Here is an 18223-nt window from a genome sequence, read left to right on the forward strand (position 1 = left end):
GGTTGTACCGTACGACTGGAGAATTGCTAACATAGTTCCTATTTTTAAGAAAGGAAAAAAAAGTGATCCGAGTAACTATAGACATCTGTAGCATGCAAGGTCTTGGAAAATTTTTTTTGAAGGAAACAGTAGTTAAGGATATTGAGGTCAATGGTAATTTGTAAAACCATGTTGTATTTTGTCCCAAAGGTAGATTGTGCCAAACCAACCCGATCTCCTTCTTTGAGAAGGTAACAGATTTTTTAGACAAAGGAAACGCAGTGGATCTAATTTACCTCGATTTCGGTAAGGCATTTGATACGGTTCCACATGGGGAATTATTAGCTAAAATGGAAAATATGGGGATCAATACGAAAACTGAAAGGTGGATAAGGAACTGGTTAAAGGGGAGAGTACAACGGGTCATACTGAAAGGTGAACTGTTAGGCTGGAAGGAGTTTATTAGTGGAATTCCTCAAGGATCGGTTTTGGGAGCAATTTTTTTTTTTTTTTTTTTTTTTTTAAACTGACCTTGGCACAAGAAGTGGGAATGTGCTAATAAAGTTTGCGGATGACACAAAGCTGGGAGGTATTGCTAATTCAGAGAAGGACCGGAATATCATACAGGAAGATCTGGATGACTTTGTAAACTGGAGTAATAGTAACAGGATGAAATTTAATAGTGAAAAGTGCAAGGTCATGCATTTAGGGATTAACAAGAATTTTGGTTATAAATTGGGGACATATCAGTTGGAAGTAACAGAGGAGGAGAAGGACCTCTGAGTATTGGTTGATCACAGGATGACTATGAGCTGCCAATGTGATATGGCCGTTAAAAAAAGCTAATGCAGTCTTGGGATGCATCAGGCGAGGTATTTCCAATAAAGATAAGGAGGTGTTAGTACCGTTATACAAGGCACTGGTGAGACCTCATCTGGAATATTGTGTGCAGTTCTGGTCTCCCATTTTAAGAAGGATGAATTCAAACGCGAACAGGTACAGAGAAGGATGATCCGAGGAATGGAAAACCTGTCTTATGAAAGGAGACTCAAAGAGCTTGGCTTGTTTAGCCTAACCAAAAGAAGGTGAGGGGAGATGTGACTGCTCTTTATAAATATATCAGAGGGATAAATATCAGGGAGGGAGAGGAATTATTTAAGCTTAGTACCAATGTGGACACAAGAACAAATGGATATAAACTGGACATTAGGAAGGTTAGATTTGAAATTAAATGAAGGTTTCTAACCATTAGAGGAGTGAAGTTCTGGAAAAGCCTTCCAAGGGGAGTAGTAGGGGCAAAAGACATATCTGGCTTCAAGACTAAGCTTGATAAGTTTATGGAGGGTATGGTATAATGGGATAGCCTAATTTTGGCAATTAATTGATCTTTGATTATTAGCAGGTAAATATGCCCAATGGTCTGTGATGGGATGTTAGATGGGGTGGGATCAGAGTTACTACAGAGAATTCTTTCCTGGGTGCTGGCTGGTGAGTCTTGCCCCCATGCTCAGGGTTTAACTGATCGCCATATTTGGGGCCAGGAGGGAATTTTCCTTCAGGGCAGATTGGCAGAGGCCCTGGGGGTTTTTCACCTTCCTCTGCAGCATAGGGCACGGGTCACTTGCTGGAGGATTCTCTGCACCTTGAGGTCTTTAAACCACGATTTGAGGACTTCAATAACTCAGGCATAGGTTAGGGGTTTGTTATAGGAGTGGGTGGGTGAGATTCTGTGGCCTGCGTTGTGCAGGAGGTCGGACTAGATTATCATAATGGTCCCTTCTTACCTTAAAGTCTATGAATCAGCACAGCCAAGGGGTCAGTATGTCACTGGGATAAAGAAAGTGTCTTCAGATGTTCCTCGGAGAGGCTGGAAGTGCCCAAGAGGGACAAACTAAGTAACATCATTAGTGATTCTCTTCTAAGGCAAAGTTCCTATTGTTGGACAAGCATAAAGGAAAATAATCTGGATAGTGGGAAGTGCAGGCAGTCTGAGACACCTTAACCCATTTGGTAAGGATCAACTCAGCAGCTTTTTGGACAAAACAATTTACAACTCTGCAACTATGAATCAGGGCTTATCATCAGCTTATTAATAATGTAGACCAGAGAAGCTGCAATTCAAAAACCACCCCACTGAACTGTAAATAATGGACAACATGAGAGGTTTAGAACCATCAGATTTTACTTCTGGAAAATCTAATAACTTTCCAAAAAATGTATTAATTTCTAATATTAACAAAACAATTTCTAACATTGTTCTTTAACTCTTCCACAGCCTCAGAAAGTTTTGTATTTAAGTTACAGTACTGCAAGGCACATACAGAACCTCCTCCTTTCAAATACAGAGCAGATATACTTCCTGAAATAATTTAAAAATGCTCAAAACAATTAGAAATACTACAAATTTAGCAATTTCTAGTTAAAAATTTTGTTCCTACAAGACCATGCACATTTCTTGAAAATGATTTAGCAAACGTGTATAAATGACTTTTTACAGTTTTACTCAAAATGAAAATATACTGAATCTGAATAACTTCTACCCTGGAAAGTACTGTAGCAGGTCACATTTTAAAATTTAAGTTATTGCCTTCATTATAAGGGTGCATCCTCTCTGCCACCATTAAGATTTCCAGAACTTATGAAGGAAAAAATATGTATGCAATTATGCCCACCTGAAAGCATTCCACTGTTGAATAACCATCTCTCTTTTAAAAGATTATGAATGAACTCTCTCTTCCTTTATTCAGTGGCTTGGGATAGTACAAACTGATTTAACTGCATTTATTAAATTTTATGCAGCATCATTACATATATATTTTTTTTCTCCTCTCTTTTTTGGAGAAGCACATCTTGCTATTAAAACAACAGGAATTTTAAGAGGTAGTTTTCTCCATGATGCACTTATTTATTTCAAATAAAACCAAAACAAACAAAATTAACATTTGTTTTCTGAACAAGGATTATGTCTCAAAAACAAAAGCTTGGTATGATATTGAAGCAGTTCAGTGATTTAACAGTCCTAAGCAGCAGTGGGAGCTGTTTTGGATCCAATGTATTCTAGGTCTTCCTCAAAACACTAGTCTACCAATAGTACTGAATCCTCCCCCACCCCCGCCACCGGTCGGTCCACAGCTTCCTGGGGGATCATTGTCATCAAATCCATTGGGTCGAAAAGAGCACGAGGCCGAGGCTGCTTGTAGTGCTTGTGTTCGAGCACTAAGTTCTTGCTCCTGAAATTAAAGAATAGAGGCAGTTAAAAACTCCAAAATTGAAACTTATTGCATTTGTATCTAAACTGGTTTTAAAAGCCAGTTCAGTAAGAACTAGGTACATAAACTAGGGAAAAATAAGAAAACTATAAACCATACAACGGATTCTCTATTAAACTGTTTTACTTTTTTGTTTTCAACTTGCAGTGTGCCAGTATCCAGGGACTATTTCAGAAAGCGAAGCATTGCAGAAGGCAAGCAAGGATAAGAGAATCTGGCCCTAAGTAACTAACAAACATGACTGAAGATAAATCTTGGTGAGATTGTCTTCGAGTTTAGAAGTATGGTACGGAGCCCATCTTTTCACAGAACTTCTCATGTTCAAAAGCTAAATGAAACGCATTTGTTTTAGCTGCAACTGACACCTTTGACACTAAACCATTGCAGGATATTGGAATTGCACTGGCGCAAAAGGCAAAAAACATGGATGATGTATTAGTGTCTATTCATTCAATATGGTTTATCCAAGTTTTTCTTAAAGAGCTGTTGCATGGTAGCTCTGACAGCTCTATGATATTACAAATCTCATGCAGGCTGAGATGCTAAATCAGAGTAAGGCTGGATATTGCAAAAAATAAAGAAATAAAATATCTAGGTTCCAGGGAACTTCCTTCTACCCAGCTATTGGGGCCACTAAGCATATCTTGCTAAAGCTGAGGGAATTCAGACAATTTCTTTTGCACGTCACCTAGACCCTTATAGTGCAAGAGCATGGGACAGAGCCAATGATTAAAAAAACTCGGATCCTTTGTGTTACACTATCATACGAGACAGATGCAGTATATGTAATTTCTGTGATGCTAAAAATAGCTGCATGTTTAAGTACTCGTACTGCCAAAAAATGCAGCCTTAAATTTGAAGCTATTTAACTCATTCCCTCATCATTAAACATGGACTGAATGGCCTACTTAATTCAGATTTACTTTGCTTTTGGAATTTGAAGGCAGTCACTTAATATCAGTAGGCAGAGTTTATGCTGGCTATGTCTGAGTGACAACAGTAAATAGTCTCCAGTCACAGGACAAGAATGGAATCCAAAGTTAATGGGAAATATTAAATTCCACATAACTTCTAGCTAAAGTGTTATTGAGAGATACTAAAGGAATGGTTCCCACATGCTCTTGCTAGAGCCTTTGTTTTAATACAATTCAGTTGTAATTGGAGTTTCTCATTATGAGCTGTAAATTTACTATAGATTAGCTATCCAAACATTCAGAAGTAAATGTGCAACTCATTTAGATTGCAAAACTTCTAGGCTAGCCATGTGCTCTGCATTATATTATATACGTTTATAACTAAGGATTTTTATTACAGCATTACGGCAGTCAACTGGAAGCATGAAGTTCCTATATAATTTGAATTTGACATGTATATAATATAGCTGGTAGTTAAACTGCTCCAGCTAGGACAAAGATTCCTCCCTTCCCCCCCCCCCCCCCCAAAAAAAAGCCCCAAAGCATCTGCTTAATGTAAACTGCTTGTGCAAGCAGGTTAACACTATGCCAACTGTCGCATTAACTTTAAATCCTTTAATACGTGTACAATGTAAGTTACAGTCATGAGAACCATAAACGACTGAATTTTAAAAAAAATCTCATCCATAACATTGTATTGCAGGTATTTTCCTCCCTTCCCTCTGTGGCTGTGGAGGTAGATGGGATAAAAAGAAAAGAGAAATTAGTGGTTCGCCATTTAGGGTGATCAGATGAGAGAAAGAAAACATCAGGACACGGGGGGGGGGGGGGGGGAGAGGAAGAGAAGGGGGGAGGTCCGCCGCCAGAGCAAAAACCAAAACCCCAGTGCTGCCGGCGGAGTGAAATATCGGGACAAACTGCGTCCCGACCGGTCTTTTAGGGACAAACCTAAATATCAGGATGTCTGGTCACCCTATTGCCATTCCTATGCTACCAGTAAAATTGTGCCTTTACCACTAATGCTCCATCAGTGTATCATCAACAAAGTGTCTCTTTTTCACTGTGGTGTTTCTTGGGAAACACTATTGGCAGCAGAGGTATGATCTCCTGCAGGACCATGAAGTGCATTGTGTATAGGGGACTCCCATACCAAACTGGAACCCCAGAACAGTGCACTGATTTTCAATGAAGAGTATAGTAGAGTTACAAGAAAGACTCCCACCAATGATCTTGGGAGATATTGTTTAGCAGCAACTACAACAGAGCAAACTAGTTCCATTCATGTTCATAGCTTAGTTACTACATCATGTGCTAAAAAACCTTTGGTACTATGTATGTAAGTAACATGTACATACTATAAAATTACCGTTTTAAAGAGGCACAAAACAAGTATTTGAACACTTATAGAGTACATCTATTAAAAAAAATCCCTTCTAGTGTCATCAATGCTAAAAATAAAAACAGAAAAGTACTGTGTGGTTTCCAACAAAACACTTCACTATGTCTTGGCAATTTTAAGTGTTTGTTTTCTTCTGTCAGGCAATCTATTGGCACAAAATTCTACATGTAAGACTGTTACAGCTTGAGAATAGAGCTCTATGTTGAGAGAGTCATCAATACATACTCCTCCTGCTTCCAGTGAGATAGACAATACAGAGAAACAAGTCTCATTAATGCAACTGTTCCTAGATTTTAATAATCCATGAGATTTTAGTGAAACACACTCAACTTACTTGCTTGCTTTCCTATTTAAAATTAACATATTAACATCCTATATTGAGTTAAGTACAAATAACTGCTTTCATTCCTCTTTCAGATAATCAGAAGCTAAGTTCCTAAGCAAACCTTTTAATTTTGAAGTAAGAACTCTCTTGCTAACGTAGTCAAAACATCAACTGGATTGAAATGGACAAGTTTGAACTTTCACAGTTTAGAGGATAGTGAAGTGTTATCCTTCAATCCTTCTGTACACTGTCCTCTTGCCTACGCTGCTAAATTCAATGTATTAGTTTGAGATGGATGGAAACTCAATATTGAAGAACGTGTTTTTGAAAAGGAAAGGACATCCTTAACAGGATACAACTTAATGAAAAAGCACAACTGAATATTGAGAGGTTGGAGTTTGAGTGAAGGATAAAAGAAAAAAAGAGTAAAATAACCTCTAAAAATGTTAAAGACATGAAAAGAATACATTTGCTCTTTTTATTCCAAAGGGTAAGTTTCAAAAGAGCCATTAATATGGCTTCCATCTGTACACTACCAATCGTGTGCAAAACTGATAGTTTACATGCACCAAACTCCATTTGCACACAAACGCTGCTCAAAGTCATCATTTGGGTGATTGTCAAAATATGATTTTCATATACATTCACAATCTAGCCATCAGTTTATAATAGTAGGTTTACAAAGAGCTTTCAGTGCCTGAAATTCTGTAGCATGGTTCAAAATCCCCACAGAAAGGATGCAACTCTTTATTAAATTAGTTTTTAGAGTAACCTGTAGGGTTCTATAAAATGTCAACCCTATTAAATTCTATAGAACTTAATAGCAAAGATCTCATGTTAATTCTGAAACAAAAATGAGTGTAAATGTAATGAAATTATTCAAGTGCTAATCGTTTTAGCAAGAACATCCAGCTATTGGGTTTATCCCACAATCCTATACTGCCTCTCAAGACCTCTGCAGATAAGAAAACTGCCCTCATTCAGCTGCTCAAACCACCTGCTTCCCCTTCCGCCAAAATTTTATGATGCAGTTGTGTAGACAATACCAAAAAAATCTATGACATAGCAAAACTGAAAGTGTGGACAATGTTAAAAACCCACGAATTTAATACCAAATGAACAGCAGGCTACGGTACTCAATGTATTCATTTTCATAATTAAAAGCCTCTCTAAAGAAGCTACCACAGAGTTTCCACTCTGTCACACTGGAGTGCCAAAGTTTGGGACCATTGCGCCACAGAATACATAGGGGACAGATTAGATAGCTGCAAGTTTTCACCGAGATGGAAGCTAACAGAGCCATAGCAGTCTCACTCCACCAGGAGCAGTTTTACTTTCACACGGAAACCTCCAGTTACATAAAAATGTTATGGCTACAATATCTTAAAAGCCTGGAATTTGCAAGTGCTAAGGCCTGTGTTTTACTATATTACATCCTTGCACTTATTGCTGCAGTACTGCTTTGCTCCAGTAAAGGAGAAGTCTGGAGACCTGAGACTTAACTCAGTTGCAGTTTGTTCAGGAATTCTATGTCAACTTCCATAAATCTGGTAGAGGTTGTTAAATTATGATCTTACTTGTTGTAAGATATTTTACTTTATATTGTGAACTCTACAGAGCAAGGACAGATTTATTTGAGTCTCTGAAGCATCTAGCACACTTCTGGGCACTCAAAAGAAACAATATTTGTTATCAAACTATATCTGTACTAAAAATTGTAAAATTCATAGTTACATGTCAACAAAATAATCTTGGAACAAAATGTGCAGTTGGTCTGTTTTGTCGGAGTTAAACTATTTCCTATCCTTAATGTTATAAACCTTAAGAAAGCAAACTGCTTAATTGTGTCATCCTGCTACTGGGGCTGACAGATGAACTGGATCTAATAGGAAAATACCTGTATGGGAGTGGGCAAAGGCCTTGTCCATCTACTGTGGCTGATATTTAGTGTTAGGACCCACCTTTGCTTCCATTATTTTATGAAGCTCTCTTGGTAACCTGCTATGGTTAAGGGATTTTTTCCCTTTTTTTCTGTTGGGTTAGAGATGTTAGGACATGGAATTATAATTCAAAAGGACCCCGATTGTATTACAGTCAATAAATACTTGCCATTAGCCTCCTACTAATTTTCTTTCTTCCAAATGTAACTGTCAGGTACGGCTAGGAACCCAGACTAGAACAGTGGGCCTGTATTTCCAGAAGCTTTTAAAATATGTCTATGCAAGATCAAGATTTCCATTTTACCTACATATTGTTACTATGCAGATATAACTTACTATTCAGTAAGTACCAATTATGGATTTACCGTCATCGAGATTTTATTTTCCTTACTGTTGTGAAACAAATTAAAGGAGACAGAAACGTAAACAGATTGATGAAGAAGGCATGACAATCTTGATTCAAAAGTGTCACAGCTGCCTGAGATATAGTTGGTAAGACATTTAGAAGCTATATTCTACTCCTCTGTGCTTACTGAGCAGACAACAATCAGCATGTAAACAAAGACTGTCAATTTGTGGTAATGCTTTACCACACAAAGTTTTGAAAATAGCAAGCCAAGAATAGGTTACAACATAAACCCACAATTCTCTTCAGCACCTGGAGGTACCATAATAGTTCTTCACAGTGAGGGTTAGTTGTACTTTTCCAATTTCAGTTTAGGTTTGATAGGCAGGATTATACTAAAATAATTTAACCCACTGTAAAAAGGGTATAAATAATAAAACCTTACCATACTATACAAGTAGTCAGTGAACCCCAAAAAAACAGTGGTTCTGAAATGCTCTAGCATGGACCATATTTACTGGTATCACAAATATTTCCCTAACTTTCCTATGTAATATATTTTTAGCTTCTTTTAATGCAATTTAGCAGGTAGCAATAAAAAGAACCAGCACTTTTTGATCATCCAATCCTGGATTGATTATCACTGGTCAAAGGACAGTTTGAGAACCTCTGCCCTAGAAATACAGAACGAGGTTAAAACATGCAAGTTCTTCATATAAAACATTTCACATAATGCTGTGCACTGGTAAATTTGATTAAAATTTTACTACTTAATCCATCAGTTGCTAGCGCATCAGGGTCGCAGGATTTATGAGCTATAAGATTTTGAGATTAATCCCCAGAATGTTTAGAAGTAACCATTTTAGAAACAGCAAGCAAGTTGATCCACATTTGCCAGTCCTCAGGAGACTGCCACTCTTCACATTAGTTATGTTCTCATCTTACCTGCAAATACAGTTTATTATCTTTTGTAATAGCATCCATAAGCTCTTTCTGCAGAGGAGGGTCTCCGTTCACCCAGAGTCCATTTGCTGAATTGGCATTGAAACCATTACTACAATTCTGTTTTTTGTACAACAGCACATAAGCAGTGTCCTTTGGAAACCTACTGGTAATTTTCTGGACAGACTGAAATGAGGTAAACGTCACTCTGCTGTCATTAAATAGAAACCACTCTTTTGACATCTCATTAGCGTCCAGGTCATTTTCTATAACTGCATGGGAAATCTCCCCTGTCAACAAGCTGCCGTGGGAAGCTAAAGCCATAGTTTTTGATTGATGGCACAGCCCTAAGGAGGGCCCTGAACCAGTGATATTTCTGGCATAAGAATAATAATGCCCACTTTCAGAGGATATACCAGAGTGTACCACAACAGAGCTTAATACATAGGGTACCAATTCTGGGCAGCACACTTCTTCCGCACCCGAGGGCTTCAGTTTTTTAGCAAGATTTTCTCCAGTGTCAGAGAATTCAACATCCACAGACCAGCCCCTTGATACTACACCTAAAGAGGATGCAGTTCTTTTGACTGGTAATTCCAAAATAAGTGGTAGACACACATTGTCCAGGATTTTGCGCCTTATATGACACTTTGGATCATATGAAAATCTGAGGAGAGTGAGAATGAGGTATTCAGGTTCCTCCATGATTTGCATAATTTTCTCTGCGTTCTGTAGAGAGGCACATTTTTCACAATAATACTTGTTGTCTCCATTTAGAATCTCAGGTGCCAGAAAATAATTCAGTAAGTCAGTAACTGAGGGAGTATTTTCACTTACTGGCTTCTGAGACACATTCTTACTATCCTGAACTTTGTACAGATCAGAATCTGTAATATTCTCAGAGCTCAACTCAGCAGGAAGAAGGTCTTTCAGAATTCCTTCATTCATAACTGTTTCACAGCCATCACTTACTGCCAGAGATGTATCAAGTGCTGATTCTTCAACAGGATGGGATGCTACAATACTAGTTCGCACCATGCAGTCATCTTTCACTTCAGAAGAATGTGTTATGCTTCGCATGTCAACATTTTCCAAGGAAGTGGGAGGACAAAATGCCAGCGATAGATCCGTGAAGGCTTCTTCTTTTTGAGAAGTACTTTTGCAGTTCAAACAGCATATACTGGTCTGTAGTTTCCCTCCAAACATTCTCTGTATCAATGTTCTTTCTTCACCTCCTGTGCAAGGTTCCTCAGTAAACACTTGTGCCTTGTTGGCAGTTTCCTGTGCCAAGGACTCGTCACTCATCATATTCTCAGATGGCTTTGCTGAAGACAAAGCTTTCAAGGTTCTCTCTTCTTCATGCAGTCTGGAAAAAAAAAAAAAAATCCAACAGATGCATTGTTTCCAAACATATTTCTGAAAGTCATTTTATATACCTCTTAGGATTTTTTTCCTCATCTATACTAAACAATCTACCGTAGAATAAAAGAAGCTTGGCTAGATGTTGCTTAAATTATGAACATTTTTGTCAATGCCACCAGAAAAGCAAACACATTATGTCCATTACAGCACAACTCTGTATGGAGATAGTTTCGTCTGAGAATTGGAATCCGAAAGTACATACTCATGTCACCAATTCTAATCAAAAGACAAGCTATTCGTTATTTATTTTAATATACATCATTCTGATTGAATGGCTCTGTACTTCTGATTCAGTAAGAAAGCTAAAAAAATCTATTATTTATATAGTGTCATATGGCATGCATAGCATTTCCATGGCTACGAAGTTGATCCCATTCCCAAGAAACAAAGTTAAAATGAAAAAGGAGAGACATGGAGGGCCATAGGGGACCCTTTGGGAACACTGTACTGCATATCTGGAGCAGTTTCCCCACAAAGTGAGAGGCAAGTATCTCTGCTTAAGTATCTCTGCCTGATTCTGAGGAGAGATTTGAACCCACAACACCTACCTCTCAGATGAGTACTTAATCTACAGTGCATAGAGCTGTTCTCACTCCCTCTTTTTGGCCCAATGAGCATTCAAGTGTTTATACAAAGTGTAAGCTTCAACAGGGAAACAGAGGCCAACCCAAGAATAGCCTTATCCTTGAGGTCAGGGTGCTCACCTGGCAGTGAGGAGATCCAAATTCAAATCCCTGTTCCAGAGTGGGGACTCAAACCTGGATCTCCCACTTTCCAGACAAGTGTCCCAATCACTGATCTCAAGGGGGATAGATGGAAACGTACACGTTTGCTGTCCCTGAAAAACTTTCCCTGGGCCAAAACTATTAGGCCAAATTCACAAACAGTTGAAAGTCAACCAAAACTATTTTTTGAAACAAACACACACACACACACACACACACACACAAAATGTCTCTGAAAAATTTCACCCACCTCAACTCACAACATCTATGAGGTAGGTAGGTAGGTATCCAGATTTACAATGGATACACTGAGGCACAGAAGTTAAGGGGTACGCACATTATGCATCACTTAAGCAGCAGAGTCAGGAACAGGACCCAGAAATCTTGACTCCCCATCTTGCAATGTAATCATCAGATGATCACTCAATTAAAATTAAGCATTCTACAAACCTAAAGATTACCATTAAGTTAATCATTACTGTACCTGTCTAGCAGAAACCTGAGATATTCTGAGCAGTCTTGCTGGGATCTAGGAGTAAACCATGGTGGCCTGGAAGCCTCAAAGAAAATCCGAGGCGCATATGCCTCTCTCTGTCGGCAGTAATAAAAAAAACAATAAGGCAATATATACAAGTCTTACTAAATAACTTGGCTAAATTGTCTCACCACCTTTCTGACATCTGAACTTTGACTCCTTTTAAAAGAATTGAAGAGTATTTAACGTATGGAACACAACATTTCTTTAAAAAAAGAACTAGGGCTGTCAAGCGACTAAAAAAATTAATCGCATGATTAATCACAGTGTTAAACAATAAGAGTAACATTTATTTAAAACAGTTTTGGATATTTTCTACATTTTCAAATATATGATTTCAATTGCAACACAGAATACAAAGTGTACAGTGCTCACTTTATATTTATTTTGATTACAAATATTTGCACTGTAAAAACAAAAATTATATTTTTCAATTCACCTCATACAAGTATGTAGTGCAATCTCTTTATCATGAAAGTTGAACTTACAAATGTAAAATTACGTACAAAAAAATAACTGCATTCAAAAATAAAATGTAAAACTTCAGAGCCTACAAGTCCACTCAGTCCTACTTCTTGTTCAGCAAGTCACTCAGACAACAAGTTTGTTTACATTTGCAGGCAATAATGCTGCCCGCTTCTTGTTTACAGTATCACCTGAATTTAAGAACAGGCATTTGCATGGCACTGTTGTAGCCGGCGTCGCAAGATATTTATGTGCGAAATGCACTGAAGATTCATATGTTCCTTCATGCTTCAACCACCATTCCCGGAGACATGCGTCCATGGTGATAATGGGTTCTGCTCAACAACCATCCAAAGCAGTGCAAGCCACTGTATGTTTATTTTCATCATCTGATTCAGATGCCAATAGGGTGACCAGATAGTAAGCGTGAAAAATCGGGACGGGGTGGAGGGGTAATAGGAGTCTATGTAAGAAAAAGCCCCAAATATTGGGAATGTCCCTATAAAATCGGGACATCTGGTCACCCTAGATGCCACCAGCAGAAGGTTGATTTTCTTTTGTGGTGGTTTGGGTTCTGTAGTTTCTGCATCGGTGTTGCTCTTCCAAGACTTCTGAAAACATGCTCTACGCTTCGTCCCTCTCAGATTTTGGAAGGCACTTCAGATTCTTAAATTTTGGGTCGAGTGCTGTGGCTCTCTCTAGAAATCTCACATTGATACCTTCTTTGTGTTTTGTGAAATCTGCAGTGAAAGTGTTCTTAAAACGAACATGTGCTAGATCATCATCCAAGACAGCTATAACATGAAATATATGGCAGAATGTGGGTAAAACAGATTAGCAGACATACAATTCTCCCCCAAGGAGTTCAGTCACAAATTTAATGAATGCATTTTTTTTTTTAAACGAGTGTCATCAGCATGGAAGCATGTTCTCTGAAATAGTGGCCGAAGCACAAAGCGGCATATGAATGTTTAGTATAATTGGCATGCAAATACCTTGCAATGCTGGCTACAAAAGTGCAATGTGAACACCTGTTCTCACTTTCAGGGGACATTGTAAATAAGAAGCAGGCAGCTCGGTAAATGTAAACAAGCTTGTTTGTCTTAGCAATTGGCTGAACAATAGGTAGGACTGAGTGGACTTGTAGGCTCTAAATTTTACACAGTTTTGTTTTTGAGTGCAGTTATGTAACAAAAAAAATTTGTAAGTTGCACTTACAGGATAAAGAGGTTGCACTACAGCAGTGTTTTTCAAAGTTTGGGTCGCGACCTAATACTGGGTCGCAGCATGTAAGACACTTGCTCAGCGACCCAGCGGCTCTGGTCAGCATTGCCAACCGGGATGTTAAAAGTCCTGTTGGCGGTGTTGCCCGGCTAAGGCAGGCTAGTGCCTACCTGCTCAGACACCACGCTTCCCCCCTGGAAGCAGCCAGCAGCGGGTCCAACTTCTAGGCGGGGGGCCATGGGGCTCTGCGTGCTGCTCCTGCCCCAACTCAGCACTCCCATTAGCTGGTCCCTGGCCAATGAGAGCTGGGGGGGAGGCGGCGGTGCCTGTAGGCGAGAGCTGCGCGGAGCCACTTACACGCCTCCACCTAGGAGGCGGACTTGCTGCTGGCCACTTCTGGAGCACAGCATGGTTTGTGGTGCCAGGACAGGCAGGAAGCCTGCCTCTGCACCCCGGCTGCACCGCTGACCAGGAGTCACCGGAGATAAGTCCGCGGCCCAATCCTCCACCCCAACCCAGAACCCCTTCCTGCACCCCACACGTCTTATCTCCAGCCCCACCCCAACACCGTGCCCCAGCCCAGAGCCCCCTCCTACACTCCAAACGCCTCATCCGCAGCTCTGTTGGGTTATGGCATAAATTTTCTTCAACTGGGCCCCCAGAAAAAAAAAGTTTGGAAACCACTGCACTACAGTACTTGTATGAGGTGAATTGAAAAATACTCTTTTGTTTGCCATTTTTACAGTGCAAATATTTGTAATCAAAAATGTAAAGTGAGCACTGTCAACTTTTTATACTGTTGTAATTGCAATCAATATATTTGATAATGAAAAACATCAAAAAATATTTAATAAATTTCCATTGGTGTTCTATTTTTAACAGGGAGAATAAAACTGCAATTAATCGGTTATTTTTTTAATTAAGTTTTTTTTTAGTTAAATCACAAGTTAACTGTGATTAATCGACAGCCCTAAAAAGAACTAATTTTGTATAGTAGGGAAAAAGGCAAATAGTTCATGAATACTACAGAACTGCCTTTAGTACAAAAATCAAAGTTCAATCATAGGCTCTTTATAGGTCAAAAAAAGTTACAACTAAATATTTAATGTTCTACTGTTTGCACTTTGCATGAAAAAACTATTGAATAAGACTAAAGAGATTATACATCTTAGCCCTATACATTAAGCTTTTCGCCATTAATAAGTTTGCAGTACATTTCATCCATGCTTCAGGACAAAAAGACATGTTCCTCCTTTCTTTTGCTATTTATCTTAATGTGCTTTTTAAATTAAGTTTAACTATATAAGTGGCAGAAAGAATATAGCTATTTTCTTCTCTTATATCTCGTTACTCTATTAGAAAAGTCATTTGCTGCAAAAAAAATTACAAAGTTTCTTTAAAAATTCACCTGCAAGAGAATTTAAAGAAGATAATCACAAATTTGCATTGCATAGGGCCTTAGATTTTACTTATGCAAGCTACATTACCCAGTTTGAATGTTTAAAATCATTCAGGGTCTATTTTTAGGGTTACAGTTTCTTAAGATACACCTTCTTAAGCCTCATTTCACCTCAAAAAAATTGCCACAATGAAATTTCCCTGACTGAGGAAAAGAACATATAGGCTTCCTTGAGCATATCAATAATATTTGTTCATTTGGTGGCACTGGGTACTAAGAGATAGAGGTAATTTACACTCATTCTCCTCGCAGGTCTCAGTATCACATCTATACGTCAAGACAAACCCTGATCTCTCCCAGTCCAAGCACCGCCTCTGCACCATCAAGCCTGGTCAGTCTTGAGTATTACAGCTAGTCTTAAAAAAAGCAGATGAAGTTGACCAACACATACCTGAGTATGAGCCAAAAATGCAAAGAGATGCTGTAATTTTCTCATTAGTGAATTGCACCCATTTAGATTCAAAGATAATACATGTCTCCTGAAACTGAATGGACAAAGACAAGAATTTGTTTCCATATTAGAGTTTTAGAAATGACAGCAACAAAGTATCATTCATGCAAGGAGGATGGAATTAATTTGACAAAGAAGAGCAAAATATATTAACACCTGCTTAAATGCTCAGTGGTTGTTTCTCTAAGAATTCTGTTTTTTAAATAGAAAAAAAAAAACTCTAGAACAAGAATTGACCTCTTGCAAAGCTGTTTAAATAAATAAAAAAAGGTTTAAGAATGGAGGAGCACACGAAAAGCATTAAAGCAGACAAAGTATTATAGTTAGTCTCAACATTTAATAGAGTACCACAAATAACTTCAACACTGCAGGAGGGAAAAAGACTTCTCTTGGGCCTGGAGCTTGAATGCAATATTGCAGCCCTAACTTAATTTTAGATACTGATGAAACTGATGAGTACCAACTAAACAAGGTACATCACTACAATTTGATACCAACACTTCTCTCAAATGAACATAAAATATGTAATTTAGTTTTATGACCACCAAAATTGTAGGCTGGAAGAACTGTATTTTAACACTCTTTCCTATATGTTCACACTCAGTACACGATTAGCTATTAAATGCAGGAAACTCCTATAAGGTTTTATTAGGAAATATGTAGCACAGGACAGTTTTAATCATTTTGTCTTTCACAAAATGTAATGTGGATTAATTTGTAATAGATACAGTTTATTAAAAGGCCGATGGAATACTAAGGACTAAAAGGTTTACACTTACTCTGTGGCCATAAAAAGTGCCTGAATAACACTGTTCATATAACATGTATTTCCTAGGTTAACTAGACCCGTTTTCCCAGTTTCAGATTTTCCAGACAGTCTAGACAAACAAGATGGCAACGAACTGGATTGAGAAGTCCAGGCACTTTGATTGAGAATCAACTTAATCTTTTCTTCACTGGGTTTGGGCAATTCCTACAAGAGAGAAACATATTTAAACACCATTGGCAGTATGTTTTTGTTTTTACAACACACACTTCACCCAGCAACAGTCTTCTACATATTCCCCTTTCCTGCCATTTTGCATTCCCCCCTCCGGCTCTGGTCACCTGGTAGCCTAGAAGAAGCCATACAGTTTCCTTTGAAACTACTGACAACACGATTGTTTGGCCAGTCATCAAAGGCTCATACTGAGTGGCATGACCAACATGAACTCCTCCTGAAGGATAATTCTGTCAACTCTAATGACACTGCAGACCCAAGGCTTTGGAGGTCACCTTTCATCTGTATGCTCCTGCTCTCTCTTTGCCACCAAAAATTGCCTCTTAAGTGTCATGTTAATAGCATAACAGAACATACTCTGTTCTGCCAAGTTAGAATCCCAGACTCAAATGAACGAAACTAAAAAACTCCCCAAGTGTAAGACTGTGGATTTTTTCTCTCAAAACAGGAAGGAATATGTCCATACATACTTATTTATTAATTGCAGAGGTGTCAACACAAATTATATCTGAAAGTGGTTTCTACCAACATACTTAAATACATCATTTGTATTGTACACTTTACATCAAAAACATGAAAACATACAGAATTTTAAGTAAAGACCACATACCAATGATTACCCACAGAAGCATCCAAATTGAAGAGTCTTAGACAAGCGTCCAAGGTATTTTGCCTTTTTTTTTTTTGTTAGCTAGAGATTAATCAGCATACACTCCTCCCTTGTCCTACAATTAACCTCAAAGGTCAAACAGACACTGCCCTCATATCAGCAAAGAAACCCACTTGCCAATGAGGAACTTCCTCTCCTTGCACACTCATTCTTCCTTCATATTAAGTAGCTCCCTTTTTCTTCAGCCAACGGTCACTGCTTTCCTAACCTCTTTAGGGCCTACTTAGTATTTCAACTCAATTCCCCATATTCGAGAGACAATGCCCTGTTTAATCGCATTCTGTATCTTCCTGTAGACACTAGCAGATTGCAATGCTTCTTTTCAGTACCATGAGTAACCCAAGTTGAGTAACTGGGTTAAACTGGATCGCAACAATGGCATTTCACCTGGCTGGTGAACACAAAAAACCCTACTTGGGCATGTTTGTGTCCCTCAGGGGAAAATAAATAAATAAAATCTGCCAGCAGTATGTTTCACCATCTAACATACCAAAAGTGAATACAAACTGAAGCATGACTATGAAAGAATGAAGTCTAAAGTAAAATAGCACAGTTCATATAAAAGAAAATAAATGAATTATAGTCAAAGGGAAACTAACCCCCAGGGTCCAGAGACTGGGCAATACAAATCAGAATTAAAAAAAAAAAAGTTATCATGGCTTGCATATTTTAATTACTCTAGTCTCTTCAGCCTCCAGATGAACATGCTTCACTCTCCCCCAACACCTCATCCCACTAAGCACTTTCAGCCAATCTTAATAGCAAAAAAATGCTCAATTTAGACTCTGGAGATTCCATCTGATAATTTAAAGTTGTGCAATCTGTTGATTTAGAGCCAGTTTGCTGACTTTGGTTTAAATTTAAGTCACTGTTTCTGTAAAGAAAAGTTTGAGAATGGCATGGAGATGGCACACTCAGCTCTTCGCACAATGTTGCTGAACTTAAACACCTTAACAATAACTGGGTACTAAGTGAGCTCTGGAGGCAGAGCAGTTTCTCGTTCCCACCTGGAGGATAATTCATTTAAACATACAACATCAACACAGGGGGAAAGTGTTTGCACATACAAAAGGGAAAGGATTCAATGGAATCATAGCCTCAACCTAGATTTCCTTCTAATAAAATAAATTAGAAATAGGCATATCTAATTGGTGTTTC

The 18223-nt window shown here is 38.4% G+C and overlaps 1 protein-coding gene across 1 annotated transcript in view; it reads right to left on the reverse strand.

The window, feature by feature from the left end:
* Nucleotides 1-2143: 2143 nt before the first annotated feature.
* Nucleotides 2144-18223, reverse strand: part of USP38 (ubiquitin specific peptidase 38) — a 29930-nt gene continuing 13850 nt past the window's right edge. The window contains exons 6-10 of the mRNA XM_054029883.1: nt 16175-16368; nt 15336-15429; nt 11746-11852; nt 9118-10480; nt 2144-3209 (exon numbers count right to left, since the gene is read on the reverse strand). Coding sequence (XP_053885858.1) covers nt 3048-3209; nt 9118-10480; nt 11746-11852; nt 15336-15429; nt 16175-16368 — 1920 coding nt within the window. The 3' untranslated portion in view covers nt 2144-3047. The remainder of the gene's footprint in view (nt 3210-9117; nt 10481-11745; nt 11853-15335; nt 15430-16174; nt 16369-18223) is intronic.

This window comes from Malaclemys terrapin, chromosome 5 (genome assembly GCF_027887155.1).
Source record: "Malaclemys terrapin pileata isolate rMalTer1 chromosome 5, rMalTer1.hap1, whole genome shotgun sequence".
Taxonomy (NCBI): Eukaryota; Metazoa; Chordata; order Testudines; family Emydidae; genus Malaclemys; species Malaclemys terrapin.